Here is a 17,207-nt window from a genome sequence, read left to right as displayed (position 1 = left end):
GGATACAGGGCTACCAATGATCATAATAACAATTACCATTCTTGAGTACATATTCTCTATTAGCCACCATACTAAGTATTTTCTGTGCATTATCTCCTTTAATTTCATCTTTCCTTAGAGTGGCGTATTAGGATATTCAGCTAATGCTATAAAGACCACAATAATAGATACTGAGGTGTACTCCTGTACCTTTCTGTGAGTCTCTGAGCTGCTATTCTCAGCCTTGTGGTCCAAGATGACAGATACCAGCTCCAGGCTCCCAGCATGGGGAGGGGAGGAGGCCACATACAAGTTGTTACCTGTAACATATCTGTGTCTGTCCCTTCTGATGAAATGGGTCACCTGGCTGTGCCCAGCTGCGTGAGAGGCTGGGAAAGTTCTTATCCCAGAGTCACATTTCGAGCTGAAAATGGGGAGGGGGAGCGGTTCTAGAAGGACAGAGAGCTTCCCTGGTGCCTCAGGGATAAAGAATTAGCCTGCAATGCAGGAGCCGCAGGAGACATGGGTTCTTTCCCTGGGCTGGGAAGATCCCCTGGAGGAGAGCATGGCAACCCACTTCAGTGTTCTTACCTGGAGAATCCCATGGACAGAGGAGCCTGGTGGGCTATAGTCTGTGGATGGCAGAGTCAGACACGACTGAAGCGACTTAGCACACACATGCAGAAGGAGCAAGTGTGCGTGGGAGCCCACTAGGAGAGTCTACACCACGTGTGTTTTATGATTGTCCTGTTTTGATAGATGAGAAACTCAAAGTCGTAACTGAAGTAAGACAGAGGATACATGGTAGAATGAGGGATCTAAACCAAGCCCTGTTTGACTGCTGCTCGACTCTTACAGAGCCTCTCTCTTCTTTATTGGAGATGTCATGGCTTAGAGGGAGGCCCTATCAGGGTTCATCTAGACACGTCACTAACGTATTCAGAAGAGAGACTCTAGAGCTGGGCTGATGGTCAAGATCAGCAGCCTCCTAGTCTAGCAGAGAAAATATGGGCAAGGATGGTCAACAGTCAGGAATGAGAAGGGAAGCTTCATCTGGCATCTTATTCATCTACAGACTCTAAAGATAAACTTCTTCAGATCAGAGGCATTTTTTATTTAATATTTTAAAAATATGTATTTACTTATTTGGCTGCGTTGGGTCTTAGGTGCCGCATGCAGTATCTCTTGTTGTGGCGGGCACACGGGCTCTCTAGTCATGGCATGAGGGCTTGGTGGTTGTGGCGTGTGAGCTTAGTTGCCCATCCAGGGATCAGAACTGCATCTCTTGCACTGGAAGGCAAGATTGTTGGAAGATTGTTACCCACTGGACCACCAGTTTAGTTCAGTTCAGTTCAGTCATTCAGTCATGTCTGACTCTTTGCAACCCCATGGGTCGCAGCACGCCAGGCCTCCCTGTCCATCACTAACTCCTGAAGTTTACCCAGACTCAAGTCCATATGATGCCATCCAACCATCTCATCCTCTGTCGTCTCCTTCTCCTCCTGCCTTCAACCTTTCCCAGCATCAGGGTCTTTTCAAATGAGTCAGCTCTTCAGATCAGGTGGCCAAAGTATTGGAGTTTCAGCTTCAACATCAGTCCTTCCAATGAACACTCAGGACTAATCTCCTTTTGGATGGACTGCTTGGATCTCCTTGCAGTCCAAGGGACTCTCAAGAGCCTTCTCCAACACCACAGTTCAAAAGCATCAATTCTTCTGCACTCAGCTTTCTTTACAGTCCAACTCTCACATCCATACATGACCACTGGAAAAACTATAGCCTTGACTAGACAGACTTTTGTTGGAAAAGTAATGTCTCTGCTTTTTAACATGCTGTCTAGGTTGGTCATAACTTTCCTTCTAAGGAGTAAGCGTCTTTTAATTTCATGGCTGCAGTCACCATCTGCAGTGATTTTGGAGCCTACAAAAATAAAGTCTGCCACTATTTCTACTGTTCCCCCATCTATTTGCCATGAAGTGATGGGACCAGATGCCATGATCTTAGTTTTCTGAATGTTGAGCTTTAAGCCAACTTTTTCACTCTCCTCTTTCACTTTCATCAAGAGGCTCTTTAGTTCTTCTTCACTTTCTGCCATAAGGGTGGTGTCATTTGCATATCTGAGGTTATTGATATTTCTCCTGGCAATCTTGATTCCAGCTTGGGCTTCATCCAGCCCACTAGGGAAGTCCCCTAAAGGCATTTTTTTTTAGATCTCTGGCTCCCTTGATGGGAAATTAGTCTTATGGAGCTAGAGGGGATACCCAAATGGCTTAGTGGTAAAGAGTCTGCCTGCCAAAGCAGGAGATGCAGGAGATGCACATTCGATCCCTGGGTCAGGAAGATCTCCTGGAGTAGGAACTGGCAACCCACTCCAATATGCTTGCTTGGAAAATCCCATGGACAGAGGAGCCTGGTGGGCTACAGTTCACGGGGTTGCAATGAGCTGGACATGAGTGAGGACGCACGCACACACACATATGGAGCTAGGATGTTGCATAGCTGGGTCTTGAGGAGAGAAATGGGTGCCCAGCACCCAGATGGAGGCTTTCTTTATAAACTTCTATTCAGCAGAGGTGTTCTGATTTCATCAAGAGGAATTCTTATCCTCTGTGGGCTCAAGAACCTGTGTAAAACCTCAAATTTTAAGTTTGTAAATGGATATTTTGAGGCGGACTACCACATGATGACTTGGCTGTTGGGAACTCAATAAAATGAGTCATGGAGAATAATTACAGTTGTGGAAGATCAGGGGTTGGTGAGACAGGGTAAGTTGAGGTCTGTGGCAAGGGTGACATCGGGGTGAATGTTAGGGTGAAAGAAACTACAGGCAAGTGATCTGCAGTAGAAATATATTGTGAGCCATTTTACATTTTCTAACAGCATTCACTAATGTGATTTAAAAAAACAAGTGAATGGACTTTAACAATACATTTTATTTCAACCAGTACCTACAAATATTATTTCAACTTATGCACCATGTAAAACTCAAAGCTATATTTTACCACTTTGGGGTACGAAGTCTTTGAAATCTGTATGGGTTTATACTGATAGCAAGTCTTAATGTGGCCCAGCCTCATTTCAGGTGTGTTATCAGCATATGTGGCTGTGATACTGAGCAAAGCAGTGAAACCCAGTTAGACTTCAAAGTCCAGCCGTTCAAGTTCGCGAGGGAGAATTTGAGGAACTCTTAGAGAATCTGAACTCCCCAGCCTCCAAAACGCTACAGAACCAATATTGACCAATAATACAATACTTCCAACACTGTCTAAGCTGTTCTTGTCATTTCTAATATAATTTCTCTGATGTAAATAAAATTTTGGATATAAAGAGTATTCCTGAAGATAGATTGAATAAGTTCTCCTGTGAACCAGAAATTAGTAGATGGAGAGGGAGAGCGTTTTGTCGCTTAAAATGAGATGAGAGTAGAAGGAGCTTCAGATAGAAAAGCCAGGAATGATTTATTATCTTGACAAAAGCAGCCAGACATGGACATAGGTCAGGGTCACATCACCTCCATTCTGGAGCATAATCAACGTGAAAAAATTGATCTGATGCATCTCTACCCAAATCTACCCTGCTCACCTGCCTTTGAAAGAGCCTCCAAAAAATTTCAATTGAAAATGAGATGTGCAGCTTTATGGTCTGTGAACAAGGAAGAATATTTGAAATACTGGAATTTAGAAACTGCTAGGTATGGTAGCACAGAATGTTTCTTGTTAATACAATATGAAAGGACATTTATACCATTTGCCAATGTGATGACTTAAGTAAAATAGTAGCTATGTGTTTTTCCCACAGGATTATTACAACGAGCACAAATTCTCATCCTATAATATCAGATACTGATACATTTCCATGTTTTGCTTTTAAAAAAAAATAAAAGCAATAGTAAATAATGGCAGAATACCAATACTACTTTACTTATCCAAATTATCTCATAGAAATGTAGAATAGTTAGATAGATAATGATTTAAATTATGAAGGAAATGTCTAATAGAGAGATTTTCTATCAGTAAACTTCAGATCAAAAAGAATTCACAGACTTCTTTGGCAGTCCAGTGTTAAGAGTCTGTAGTCCCAATGCTGGGGGCACATGGGGTCGATCCCTAGTTGGGGAACAAAGATCCCACATGCCATACAATGTGGCAAAAAAAAAAAAGACTTCAAACTTGTGAGAGATTGAGCTGCATGTGTGTGTGTGCTCAGTCATGTCTGAGTCTTTGTGACCCCATGGACTGTAGCCCACCAGGCTCCTCTGTCCATGGGATTTTTCAGGCAAGAATACTGGAGTGGGTTGCATTTCCTCCTCCAGGGGATCTTCCCACCCAGCCATCTGTGTCTCTTGTGTCTCCTGCATTGGCAGGCAGATTCTTTATCAACTGCACCACCTGGGAATATAGGAGAAAGGTGATTTACGTAAATACACACTGATCTTTAAGAACAAGCAAAATGGAAACCACTGAGTGGTCTGATTAGACGATCACTTGGAGGGTACCCTCCAATTTCCCCTGAACACTCCGATGCTGAAGCATCTTTAGGAGCTTATTCATCTAAAGGGTCTACAGGGAGAAGGGCAGTGAGCTGCGGGGATGACACTGCATTGGCATCGGCCGTTTTACAAGGTGTGAAGGAGAAAAAGCACACCAAAACCCTCAGTCCTGCCTGCAGCTGCCTCTTCTCCCCATTTCTAAAGGGAGTCTTCCAGACTCTGTTCATGACCTTCTTCCTGTTCTTACTGCCTTGAATTTGTAAGTGGGTGCTTGGAGAAAACATTCAGACACTTCTTTCATACATTTCTGGAGGAATAACACACATCTGATCACTTTTGACCACATGTCCCCTACTCTGTCTCGCCTGGAAATCATGCTTTGTGTGTGTAAACCACTTCTCTGATTTCAGCCCATCCATTTCACTCGCTGCCAGCCATGGCCTGGCCTGGTGATGGTTAACCTGACGAGGAAGCGAAATTCAGAATGACAGCCCTTGAGAAGGGAGAGGGTCAGAGAACCCACTACTGTGTAGAATTTCAGAAGACAGAGGAGTTGGCTTAGGTTCTAAACATAATAAGGGCTTGAGGGTTGGGTAGGTCGAAAGGCATACTTAATAATCTAAATCTATACCATGGTGTCACTAAGAAGAAGTGAATGACTGAATTCTAAAGGACAGTAAAATGAAACAGGCGATAAATGTGAGAAGGAGCCAGGGAAAGACTTTTTTAAGAAAGAAGAAATAATTATAGAAATGCATAGTAAAACAGTTCAAATGATGGTGAGTGATTTAACTGCACTTGGGAAATTTTTTCCTTTCCATCTCTTATTTTCACTGAGGTTACTTCAAGTGTCCTTTTCATCCTTGCTTCACTCACCCGAGGTCCTGGGGGAGTGCATTTGATGGATCAAGCTCAGGTCACTTGCCCGGCCCCTGGCTTTGTCGCAGGTCGGGGAAGTAGGTTCTGCCAGCCCTTCCTGGCTTCTGTCATTGGAGACAGGAATCTGGAGTTACTGAACCAGCGAGGCTATACTCACTGGGAACTAGGAAATTGTGATGCTATTAGAGAGAGGAAACGGATGCAGGACAGCAAAACAAGTTAACTAGACTCCCATCAGATAAGCGTCCCTACGGTTCCTCAGTCGTGGATTATTTCCTGATCATATCTATTGGTCACAACATCAGTACAGTTAAGACGTGGGAGTGGTATATGTGTGATTAGTGGGATATAAATTTACATAATATTTTTCTTGCACGTGTGTATGTGTGTATATATATATGTATGCGTGCTCAGTTGCTTCACTCGGGTACAACTCTTTGCAACGCTATGGACTGTAGCCCACCAGGCTCCTCTGTCCATGGGATTCTCCAGGCAAGAACACTAGAGTGGGTTGCCATGCCCTCATTCAGGGGATCTTCCCCACCCAGTGATCGAACCTGTGTCTCTCACACTGGCAGGCAGATTCTTTACCACTGAGCCATGGGGGGAGCCATATATATATACACACACACCAAAATACTTTACATATTTTTCCATTTCCTCTTCCTCACTTACTGAAAAGCATATTGATCAAATATCTATTTGCCAAGTGCTAAACTAAATAACAGAGAGGCACAGGTGAACTCCACAGACATGAATGTTCTCTGTGTCATGAAACGTGTTACATAAGCAAAGTCACATTGAGGGCAACTCTTGAGATTTTAGTTGAGTCATCTGGATTAACCTGGCACTCTCAAACAAGCAGTAGTTTCTCATACAAGATTTTTACATTGATTTCAAGATGGTTTAAATCTAATAATCCATTACATTGATTGCCTACATATTGAAGTATACCACAGTGAGATGAAAAATATTACTACTGGATGAACCCTTCAGTACAGTATATGAGTCATCATAGATGCAGGGGGAAGAGATAATTATTAAATGAATGAAGGCACAATCAGAAATACTCAGTTCACTTCAGTCGCTCAGTTGTGTCCAACTCTTTGCAACCTGTGTACTGTAGCACACCAGGCTTCCCTGTCCATCACTAACTTCTGCAGCTTGCTCAAATCATGTCCATCAAGTTGGTGATGCCATCTAACCATCTCATCCTCTGTTGTGCTCTTCTTCTCCTATATTCAATCTTTCCCAGCAGAAACATTAGGGGGCGATTAAGGTCTGTCTAGTCAAGGCTGTGGTTTTTCCAGTGGTCATGTATGGATGTGAGAATTGGACTGTGAAGAAAGCTGAGCGCCAAAGAATTGATGCTTTTAAACTGTGGTGTTGGAGAAGACTCTTGAGAGTCCCTTGGACTGCAAGGAGATCCAACCAGTCCATCCTAAAGGAGATCAGTCCTGGGTGTTCATTGGAAGGAATGATGCTAAAGCTGAAACTCCAATACTTTGGCCACCTCATGCGAAGAGTTGACTCATTGGAAAAGACTCTGATGCTGGGAGGGATTGGGGGCAGGAGGAGAAGGGGGCGACAGAGGATGAGATGGCTAGATGGCATCACTGACTCGATGGACATGAGTCTGGGTGAACTCTGGGAGTTGGTGATGGACAGGGAGGCCTGGTGTGCTGCGTTCATGGGGTCACAAGGAGTTGGACACGACTGAGTGACTGAACTGAACTGAACTGAATGTCTAATATCAGATCCTTCCTAATTTGAAAGGTAATATTCTAAATTGTGTACATTAATTGATGGACATGTAGGATAAGGGCTTCCTTGGTGGCTCAGTGGTAAAGAATCTGCCACCAAGCAGGAGACATGGGTTTGATCCCTGGGTTGGGAAGATCCCTTGGAAAGGAAATGGCAACCCACTCCAGTATTCTTGCTTGGAAAATTCCATGGACAGAGAAGCCTGGTGGGCTGCAATCCCTGGGGTCGCAAGAGTTGGATACAACTTACTGACTAAACAACAGCAACAAGTTAATGTTGCCAGGCTTCAACTAGAAAAAAAAATCAGTTACTTTGATATTAGTTTTGTAGGAGTTTTAAATATGCATAAGAAACAATATATTTATACTTAACCTTTAAATTGTCATTATTACTTAAGTAATGGAAAGATCTTCCTGTTTAGAAGTGAGGTGCCTGGGGACCCGCTTTAACTCTGAGGATTTGAGGTCCGGAGGAGCGTGAGGTGCATGAATGCCTTGGGGTCCCGTCGGTTGAGCCCTGCAGCAATTATGCACTCTGCAGCACTCCAGTGGTTTGAAAGTGAAAATGCCTGGTAATTTACCACGAGGGAGGGCCTTAGGGGAAGAAGAATATGGCTCAATTAATTAGTACTTGTTAGCAAACTTCAACTATTACTCTATTTAGATTTTCAAATCACTGATATCTCAAATACCCACAAGATTTGGAAAGGAAGTAAGAATAAGCAGTAGAAAGAGATAATTTGTCCAGCAGGGCAGCGGCTTTTGAAAACGGTATAAGCAGCAGATCCACCTTCACAGATTAGCTTTTCTATAAAGGAGAGGAGGGAAATGGTATTAATTTGCTGTTTCTCACTCCATGGTTAGAAACTCATGCCTTTCAGTTTGAGTTTCTGGTTAAGATGAATACTCGTGATGACCACCTAGGGATTCCTATGAAAATCCAAGAAAAACTAATTTTGAGAGTTATTTGGAGCTTTATTATGGGTGTCAGTTTCCTACTTACTCATTATATCTCCTAAGTGTCTACTGTTGGCATTTTAAAAAATTAATGATTTGTAGTGTTTTTTCAAGGTATTGTTCAAATACTTTGAAAATTATTGTCTTTGAAAGCTTTTCAGTCAAATTTCTCATGCGTTCATGGTATGGAAACATTGTCTTCAAATACTATTTACACAAAATATATTAATAATTATTTTTAATAATTTTAGCTCACATCCCCCCTTATTTTTGTTCTAATTACTTTGACTAAGGTTTCTAAGAGACTATTAATTAATAATGTGGGAAACCTGGGTTCGATCCTTGGGTTGGGAAGATCCCCTGGAGTAGGGCATGGCAACCCACTCTAGTGTTCTTGTCTGGAGAATCCCCATGGACCGAGGAGCCTGGTGGGCTACAGTCCAGGGGGTCACAAAGAGTCAGACACAACCGAGCAACTAAGCACAAATATTGATACTGGACATTTAAATCATAGTTTGAGTTTCCTTCATTAGTTTATTTTTTTGGGGGGTTTGGGTTTTGTTGTAGTTTTGTTTTGATACTTAATATAATGAAGACTGATTTAAGACAACAATTTTTATCCTCTCTCTGGTGGCTCAGAGAGTAGAGTCTGCCTGCAATTCAGGATACACAGAAGACAGTTTTGATCCCTGGGTCAGGAAGACACCCTGGAGAAGGGAATGGCAACCACTCCAGTATTGTTGCCTGGAGAATCCCATGGACAGAGGAGCCTGGTGGCATATGGTCCATAGGGTCACATAGAGTCAGACATGACTGAGTGACGAACACTTTCACTTTTTTCATAATGAAGACTTTAAGATAATTTTTATCATCTTAAAAAGTAGCTTTGTGTCTTTAGTTGCCACTAATTTAAAAAATGTTTGTAAATCAATCTTATAAAAAAAGTATTTGAGTGAATTTAGTAAAGTAGGTGGTAAAATATCTGCCTAGATTGCAGAAGACTCCAGTTCGATTCCTGGGTGGGGAATATCCACTGGAGAAGGGATAGGCTACCTACTCCAGTATTCTTGGGCTTCCCTGGTGGCTCAGATGGTAAAGAATCGGCCTACAATGTGGGAAATCTGGGTTCGATCCCTGGGTTAGGAAAGATCCCCTGGAGAAGGGAACAGCTACCCACTCTAGTGTTCTGGTCTGGAGAATTCCATGGACAGAGGAGCTTGGCAGGCTACAGTCCATCCGGTTGCAAAGAGTTGGACATGACTGAGAGACTTTCACTTTCAGTAGGATAGGGTATGTTTGAGTTTGATATAGTTCCCACTAATCTGCCTTACAACCTCCTGACTTCTATATTTCTGTTTCATACATATATATAAACTCCTTGATCATTTAAATCTGAAGACTTGGTATTAGATTTTCAAAGTGGGGAAAATATAAAGTTTCCTTAAATTTATTTATAAAATTCATGGGAATCAAATTTAATTATAAAGCTCTAGGCTTCATGCTTTTGAAAGGCATAATGCTGAGGAGAATATTCTAGTTTGGAAAATTTTGGTGCACGGCTGCAATCACAGGATGTAATGTGTTTAGTTCTTTAGTTTGCATGCAGGCCTTGTGTTTATTTAACTTACAGCATATTGTAGAAAGCATCAAGATTGGTGATAAAAAGCTGAGCGGGAGCCGGTGGATTCACAGGAAAAGGCAAGCATGGAGTCGATAAACTTCTTGAGAAATGGACAGATGCAGTCACATCTTCTCCCCCTGGAGGTAATGGGGCTGATTGGAAAGGAAGTGGTTGCCTCGTTGAGTCAAGGCGCTTCCTTGATTCACAGAAATCTCCCTCTGGTGGGCAATTCCATTTTCACTCTTATGAGCCCCCAAGGAGCTGCAGGGGAGCACACTGGAGAATTCCCTGACCGAAGTTCACATTGGGTGTAATTGAAGTGAAAGCCCTGATTACATTCTGTGTTGCGCTGAGTTAAAGGATAGGAGAACCTGCTGTGTGTGGAAGGGCAAGCCATGCACATGCGTCCTTCTCCCCCAATTCAGCAAAAAGAGCCCTAACTGAGGCTGATTAGAAACATCCAATGGCTAATTTATGAAACTGGAAACAAAGAAAGAGTATCAAGAGTGTAAACAAAGCTAGTTTACTAACTTACGCGTTTTATGTATCACACCCGATTGCTTCAATGTAGAACCATAGATGCGTGTACGTATGCAACTGTAGGTTATTCACATGAATGTCACAAACGGTTAAATATCAGTCATGTTACAGCCTATTGTTATATGTGTATTGCTAAATGCCCTACTTTGAATTTCTCAGTGGGTCTGTTAATTTTCCTGTGAGATGATTTTAGACATATCCAAAAGCCTATTCTGAATGATTAGGGCACTTTTAGGAATTTATCCTATTTAGCAACCTACCTTCTGGTAATATCTAAAACCATCTCACTTTATAAAGTCTTGACACAATGCAATGAAGCACAAGCAAAGGAACTAGTGATAAGCCTGTCGTTTCCAAATTTCTAGTAGGTTCCATGTGCTGTACCATCGTAAACTCTGCCTACTCTATTTCAGTTATTGGCTTATCAGGGCAAGATATAACAACAGAAAGGAAGAATTATTTTAATATTTAATAATTGCTGTTGCTTAGTCTTTAAGTTGTGTCTGACTCTTTGTGACCCCATGGAGTATGGCCCTTCAGGCTCCTCTGTGCCAGGCAAGAATACTGGAGTGGGTTGCCATTTCCTTCTCCAGGGGATCTTCCTGATCCAGGGATAAAACCTGCTTCTCCCACGTCTCTTGTATTGGCAGACACATTCTTTACTGCTGAGCCATGAGGGAAGCCACCAATATTTAATAATAGTAGGTTCTTATTTGATTCATAAGCTGATTTATGTTATAGCAAAAAAAATGGCCAAATAGTATTAAACTATACATAATAAATTATAAATATTACATTATCACTTCATTATCTCATACTTGAAAACGTAGTGATTTAATCCTGGACATCCGTCTTCATTTGAAGCAAAGATATATGCAAGAGAGGCAGCCTCCAATGCTTCTTGGTGTACCAAATCATCGTTATCTGGTTCTATTTCCCCGCCATGGTACATATTATTACCTAATAAACTATAAAATATACATATCCATTTGCTTTTATTTTTCCACTCACAGACTGTAAGCTCTGTGAGGGGAGAGGTTTTAGAATGTTTGTTTTACTGAGATAGTCACATAATAAGCACCCAGTAACCCCCTCCAGTATTCTTGCCTGGAGAATCCCCATGGACAGAAGAGCCTGGGGGGCTACAGTCCATGGGGTCACAATGAGTCAGACACGACTGAGCGACTAAGCACACACACACACACACACACACACACACGTACTTTAAATTCTGTATCGGAACTTTGGGAGAATAACTGGGGAGCATCCGCTAAGAACACATGCTTCCCATGTCTTTATGCTTTTGTGTCTTTTTTTCCTCTGTTATGCTTCTCCTTCCAAAACAAATTCCTTTCCCCTGTGTTTTTGATATGGCTAATTCCTAATCACAATTTTTTTTTTTAAACAGAAGCTGTTTTTATTTAGACTAGGGTACTGAAAAGAGATGGGCAGTCATCCTTTGCCTGGGTGGTGGTGGATATGATGATATATTTTTTGTTTTGTAATTTTTGTTTACTTTCCATTTCATATTGGAGTACAGCCAGTGAACAATGGTTTGCTAGTTTCAGGTGGATGGCAAAGGGACTCCACCATGCATATATACGTGTCCATTCTCCCTTAAACTCCCCTTCCATGCAGGCTAAGCACAGTTCCAGGTGCTATACAGTAGGTCCCTGTTGGTTATCCATTACTTCAAGTAGTAATTTCTCCAGGAAATCTTTGAACTCTCCAATATGGGTTGGACGCTCCTGCCATACACTCTGACAGAACCCTGTCCTTTACACAATATTAAACCACACTGGATTGAATGCAGACTTCCTTCGTACTCGGCTGAGCAAGATCCTCATTTCTCAACAGACAACAGGGGTGTAAATGGTTTGAGAGCCTGCGTGGATGCGTGCTAGGTCACTTTAGTTGTGTCCGACCCTATGGATCATAGCTTGCCAGGCTCCTCTGTCCATGGGATTCTCCAGGCAAGAATACTGGAGTGTGTTGCCATGCCCTCCACCAGCAGATCTTCCCAACGCAGGGATCGAACCAGCATCTCTTATGCCTCCTGCTTTGGCAGGTGGGTTCTTTACCACCTGGGAAGCCCATCTGAGAAGCCGGAGACTCAGTTTCTCCAAATTTTTGACTTAAGAATGATTTAGGTTTGTTTATTCTCCAGGGACTTGATCCACTTACCACTATTTATTAACAAATCATTTCAGTAGACAGAGAATTGGAGTTTTATATTGAACTGGGGGTGGAGGGGGGGTTTCCAGAGTGTGGGTGCCCATAGTTGACTGCTGCTGCCATGGCAAATATCCTAAGGAATACAGCGCCATTTTCACTTTAATAGAGGTGAATTACTTTGCCAGTATATGAAAAAGTATGCTTGGAGTATCACAGCGCTTTGTGTAAAGGGGGAAAATACAACAATTACGGTGAATTGGGTAGAATAGCTGTGTTATTGCAGAACATAAGACTTTGATTACACACTGCCAAGATTCATATCAGCCTAGTGGTTGTTGACAGATAAAGTAACATAAATGAAACCCATTTATTATTTTTTTTCTTTACTGAGACCTCAAGGTAAAGCAGATTTTCAGTTCTTGTAGTTACTATGCTGATAGAACAGAGACTGACAGCAAAAATGTGCCAGTCCAGAAATATAAATTAAGCTTAGGTTCATATCAAAATTCCATTTAGTCTTGGAAAAGGACCTGCTGTTGGGATTATTTTTGATCCTAAAATAAATATATTGTGCAATTCCACAGTATACTTGGTCTGTATTAACCCTTTCCTGTGAGCAATATTTTCAAATTTTTTTTTTTGCTTTCAGTTGACAAAGCTTTATTTTGCAGTGTTTGAGGCAAGTTATCATCAGAGTAGGTTACCTTTTGCTGAATGTAAATTACTGGCAACCGGATGATACACATTTCAGTCTGCAGAAAGTGTGAAAGTAGATTCGGAAAATTGATAGCAGACCTTTTACTGTATTACAAATTCGTGTTTCCAGTCGCAGTTTCATTATCTACCTAAGGACAAAAGTTAAGTGGGAAACATGAAGTGAGAATTTTTCGTGTGTGCTGTTGAGATTGTAGATGTGTCTTGAGTACAATTTCTGGCTGCGGCATTTGTTACTTCCTTCCTGTTACTCAAGCCCTCCTGTTTCTTCTTTGCTTTGGTCCTCCCTCCCTCCCTCTTGTCCTTCCTCCCTTCCTTCCTTCATCCCTTCATTCTTCCTCTCTCTTTCTCCTTTCTTTTTACGCAACTAGCAAAGCGAAAATTTTGCTATAGTTTCTCTCAATTAAGACAATACTAAGTTGCCTATGAAATTCCAGATCCCACGACATGGTATACATCGTGATCAATATGCAAGTGGGTAAACAGAGGCATCAGCAAACTCTAAACACCATTATAATCCAGCGGTCTCATTTCTTGAGTATGTCCTAAAAATAATTTTGATTACGTTTTCAAATTAGCCTTCTAAAGTCTGCATTTGAAAATTTTCTCATTAATTTTTTAGCAACAGACAGATAGCATGAACTTGTTTCTTGAATTACCTTTTCTGACCTTTTGCCAGATGATAATTACAAAAAAAGGAAAGCCTGGAAGACTTGTAAAAAAAAAATAAGCTTATCAAGTAGCTAAAATGGCCCTTCTGTGCTGGTGTCTATTTCAAAATTAACATTTTGGTTCATGTGCTTCTAATAATCACTGACCCTTACTTCATGTACTTTCCACAGGAAATGAATACAGCAGAAATTACTTTGACCCACTGATGGATGAGGAAATAAACCCAAGGCAGTGTGGGATGGAGGTCAGCCAAGAGGGTGAGCTAGAATTAAGTATGTAATTTTTGTGTCAGAATATTCTTCCCCATTCATGAAAATGAGGTGACAAAGATCACACATGCAGTTCCATTTAGATTTTTGCAGCTTACAATTTAAATGGGAAGTTTTAACCACTAACGACGTGATGGGCAGCGAAGGTAATTTCTGATCAAGGACAGCAAGCTGGTAACCTAGAGGAAGTGGCAGCTGGCTTTCATGTGACGCTGCTGTCTGCGGTTTGCTGCCTTTCCAGGGCCCGTGTCATGTATATGAGGAGCGTTATCACTTTACAAATGCCGACTCAGCCCTTCACGTTTAAAAAGAGCATTCCTCAATAAACTTCATCTAGCATGTGAGATTTCCATACCCAGGGACTAGTGGATTTCTTTCACTGAAGCCATGGGGCCACCATTTAAGTTTTGAACCACAAAGGTGTAGGGTAAGATGATTTCTTCTCGCACCTTGATTCTAGCTGTGGTTGTAAAATAACTATTTAGAATTGCTCATTATGTGCCACCGCCCTGCGTATTTGGTAGTTTATGAAGCGTTTTAGCCATGATGATTAGTAATTTCTTTGTAATTACATTCGCGTATCTATGAGTTAGCTGAAGAGAACATATCATAAATATCATATCATAAATATGTTCTTTTAGCATCCATACAAGTTGATAAGGGTCTTCTCAGGTGGCGCAGTGGTAAAGAATCTGTCTGCCAATGCAGGAGACACAGGAGATGTGGGTTTGATCCCTGGGTCTGGAAGATTCCAGGAGGAGGAAAATGACAACCCACTCCAGTATTCTTGCCTGGAAAAGCCCATAGACAGAGGAGCCTGGTGGGCTACTAGTCCAAGGGGTCCCGAAGAGCTGGACATGACAGAGCACACAACCATGCCACAGGTTGATAACAGAATTCTCTCTGACCATTTAGTGAAGTGGTTTCATGAGGTTATTGAGCTAATGACACTGACAAATATTACTCAGAGTCATTTGCAACCCAAAAGATCACATTTCACCACGGGGCTCCAGACACCGTATCTGCCGTCTAGGGGAAGGGGAACATGTTTGAGGTATGTTCTAATTCAGTGACTAAAGTGGTCATCCAACTTGACATGATGTTTATGTTCAGTTCTATCCAGTGTTAGGACATCCACATAATGACCCTTTAATCCTCTTCTAAGAACCATGTTTTTATACTATTATTATTTTTGGTAATGACATGACCTTGTTGCTTTATACTTGTAAAAGAATAAAATAGTTATTGAATTCGCTATTATACCATAAGAGCATATATAGAAGAATCTAAGACCACCTAAGTTTACTGTTCCTTATATGGATGTAGTACAAAAATATGATATCTTGGGAGTAGCTAATGTAAAACAGTTGCTCACTTTGATTTAATGCTTATAAATTCTACTAAATGATTTGACAAACCATAATGGCCTATTCTGATTCTTGTGTAATAGATGTCATAATCTATTGAATATGAGATCCCTTTTATTGCAGAAGTTATATTATAAATGCCCTGCAAAATGTATTTTAAAATCATTGTTCCAATTATCATTGATTTGCAAGGTTTTTTTAAGACAAAAGCAGCATATTCAATAGAATTTTGAGTCTATGACCTATAAAATAACTAAATAGCCATGATGATTAATAATTTTTTTTGTAATTACACTTACATATCTATAAATTAGCTGATCTGAAAGTTATCATAAATATGCTCTTTTAGCATCCATATGTGTGTTAGTCACCTACTCATGTCCGACTCTTTGCAATCCCCTGGACTGCAGCCCGCCAGGCTCCTCTGTCCATGGGGATTCTCCAGGCAAGAATACTGGAGTGGGTTGCCATGCTCTCCTGCAGGGGATCTTCCTGACCCAGGGATCAAACCAAAGTCTCCTGCATCTCCTGCACTGCAGGTAGATTATTTTACTGCTGAGCCACTGGGGAAGCCACTATAGTAACACTTGTTAAGATAAAGTGACAAAGAGCAAGTGGAGTTCATGTGATCTTCTTGTGGTAAACAGATGAGAGCATCGTGGCGGGGACTTTGAGTTCTGAAGACCCGGCGAGTTCCAGAAAGAATCTTAAACACTACAAACAGGATAGTGAAGCCATCTCTGCCAACAGTGAGGAGATCGGAAGAAACACTCAGAAACACGTAATTCTGCCAGGAAGTTCTTCCCTGGAACAGGTCAGCACTGAAATCTAAATCAAGAAATGTAGAATAACTCGCTTTTTGAAATGATGAGTTGAAATATCAATCCTGCACAGCATCTCCTGGTGTTAGTTACCAATGCACCACTTCCTGACTCGCTCCATGACTTTCTGAGTCTTTCCGTCTGTCTTTCATAATACCTTTTATCACACAGAGCTTACACTATCGTATCAACATCAGTTCAAGCCCTTGCACAATTTAGTTTCACTTCACTTTTTAAAATTTCATGTTAGAGAGATCATTTCTAGCATGTGATGAAGTATCTGTAAGAAAACCTGAAACCAGCATAAACTTACTTGGATAAAATGAAGAACTACTTGGGTTCATTTGCATAAGCACCATATAAATATGTGAATAATCTCTTATTTATGAAGTCACCATTAAGGGACTTAACTCGTGCAGTGTTGTGACAAGTGCCACACAATCTTTACCCTGTGGATCGTGTTGATTTCAGAAATATCCTTTCGTTTCCCGCACCTGCAGTTTCTATTTTGTGTAGTGTAGTATCACATGTTCAGGTTCATGAAGGAGAGAAGTCTTTCTTCTGTGTAGTCACCTTATCCATCTCCAATAAAAATGAAAGAATCCCCCAAGTCTAGGGGTGTGTGTGTGTGTGTGTGTGTATAGTTTTTGTGAAAGGCAAGTAGATTCAGGCTAAAATGAAATAAAAGTATATCATAAAGTAAAAAAAAAAAAACTCTTCTCAATGATGTCTTTCAAAATAACAGGTTACAAGTGGAAATATTTTCCACTTTACAATAGAGGAGAAATAGTTTAGTTTTGGGAGGTATTCTCTAATTTGGAGTGCGGAAATTCCATAACAGAGTTTATTTTCTTCATTTGTGCCTCTTAGATATGAGTATCCTGGGCACATTAAGGTTGCAACTATTCTGAGTTTTCTCGGTAAATGATCCTAATTAGCAAGTATGTGCCGGCGTGCTCAG

At 41.2% G+C, this 17,207-nt stretch overlaps 1 protein-coding gene across 1 annotated transcript in view; it reads left to right on the top strand.

Annotated features, from left to right (window-relative positions):
• The window catches only part of OFCC1 (orofacial cleft 1 candidate 1), a 14,239-nt gene extending 10,994 nt beyond the window's left edge, over positions 1 to 3,245 (top strand). Inside the window, exon 5 of the mRNA XM_010835851.1 lies at positions 3,062 to 3,245. Within this exon, the coding sequence (XP_010834153.1) occupies positions 3,062 to 3,117 (56 nt within the window). The 3' untranslated portion in view covers positions 3,118 to 3,245. The remainder of the gene's footprint in view (positions 1 to 3,061) is intronic.
• The last annotated feature ends 13,962 nt before the right edge of the window (positions 3,246 to 17,207 follow it).

This window comes from Bison bison, unplaced genomic scaffold, assembly GCF_000754665.1.
Source record: "Bison bison bison isolate TAMUID 2011002044 unplaced genomic scaffold, Bison_UMD1.0 scf7180017864053, whole genome shotgun sequence".
NCBI lineage: Eukaryota > Metazoa > Chordata > Mammalia > Artiodactyla > Bovidae > Bison > Bison bison.
This window is presented reverse-complemented; position numbering and strand designations above follow the sequence as displayed.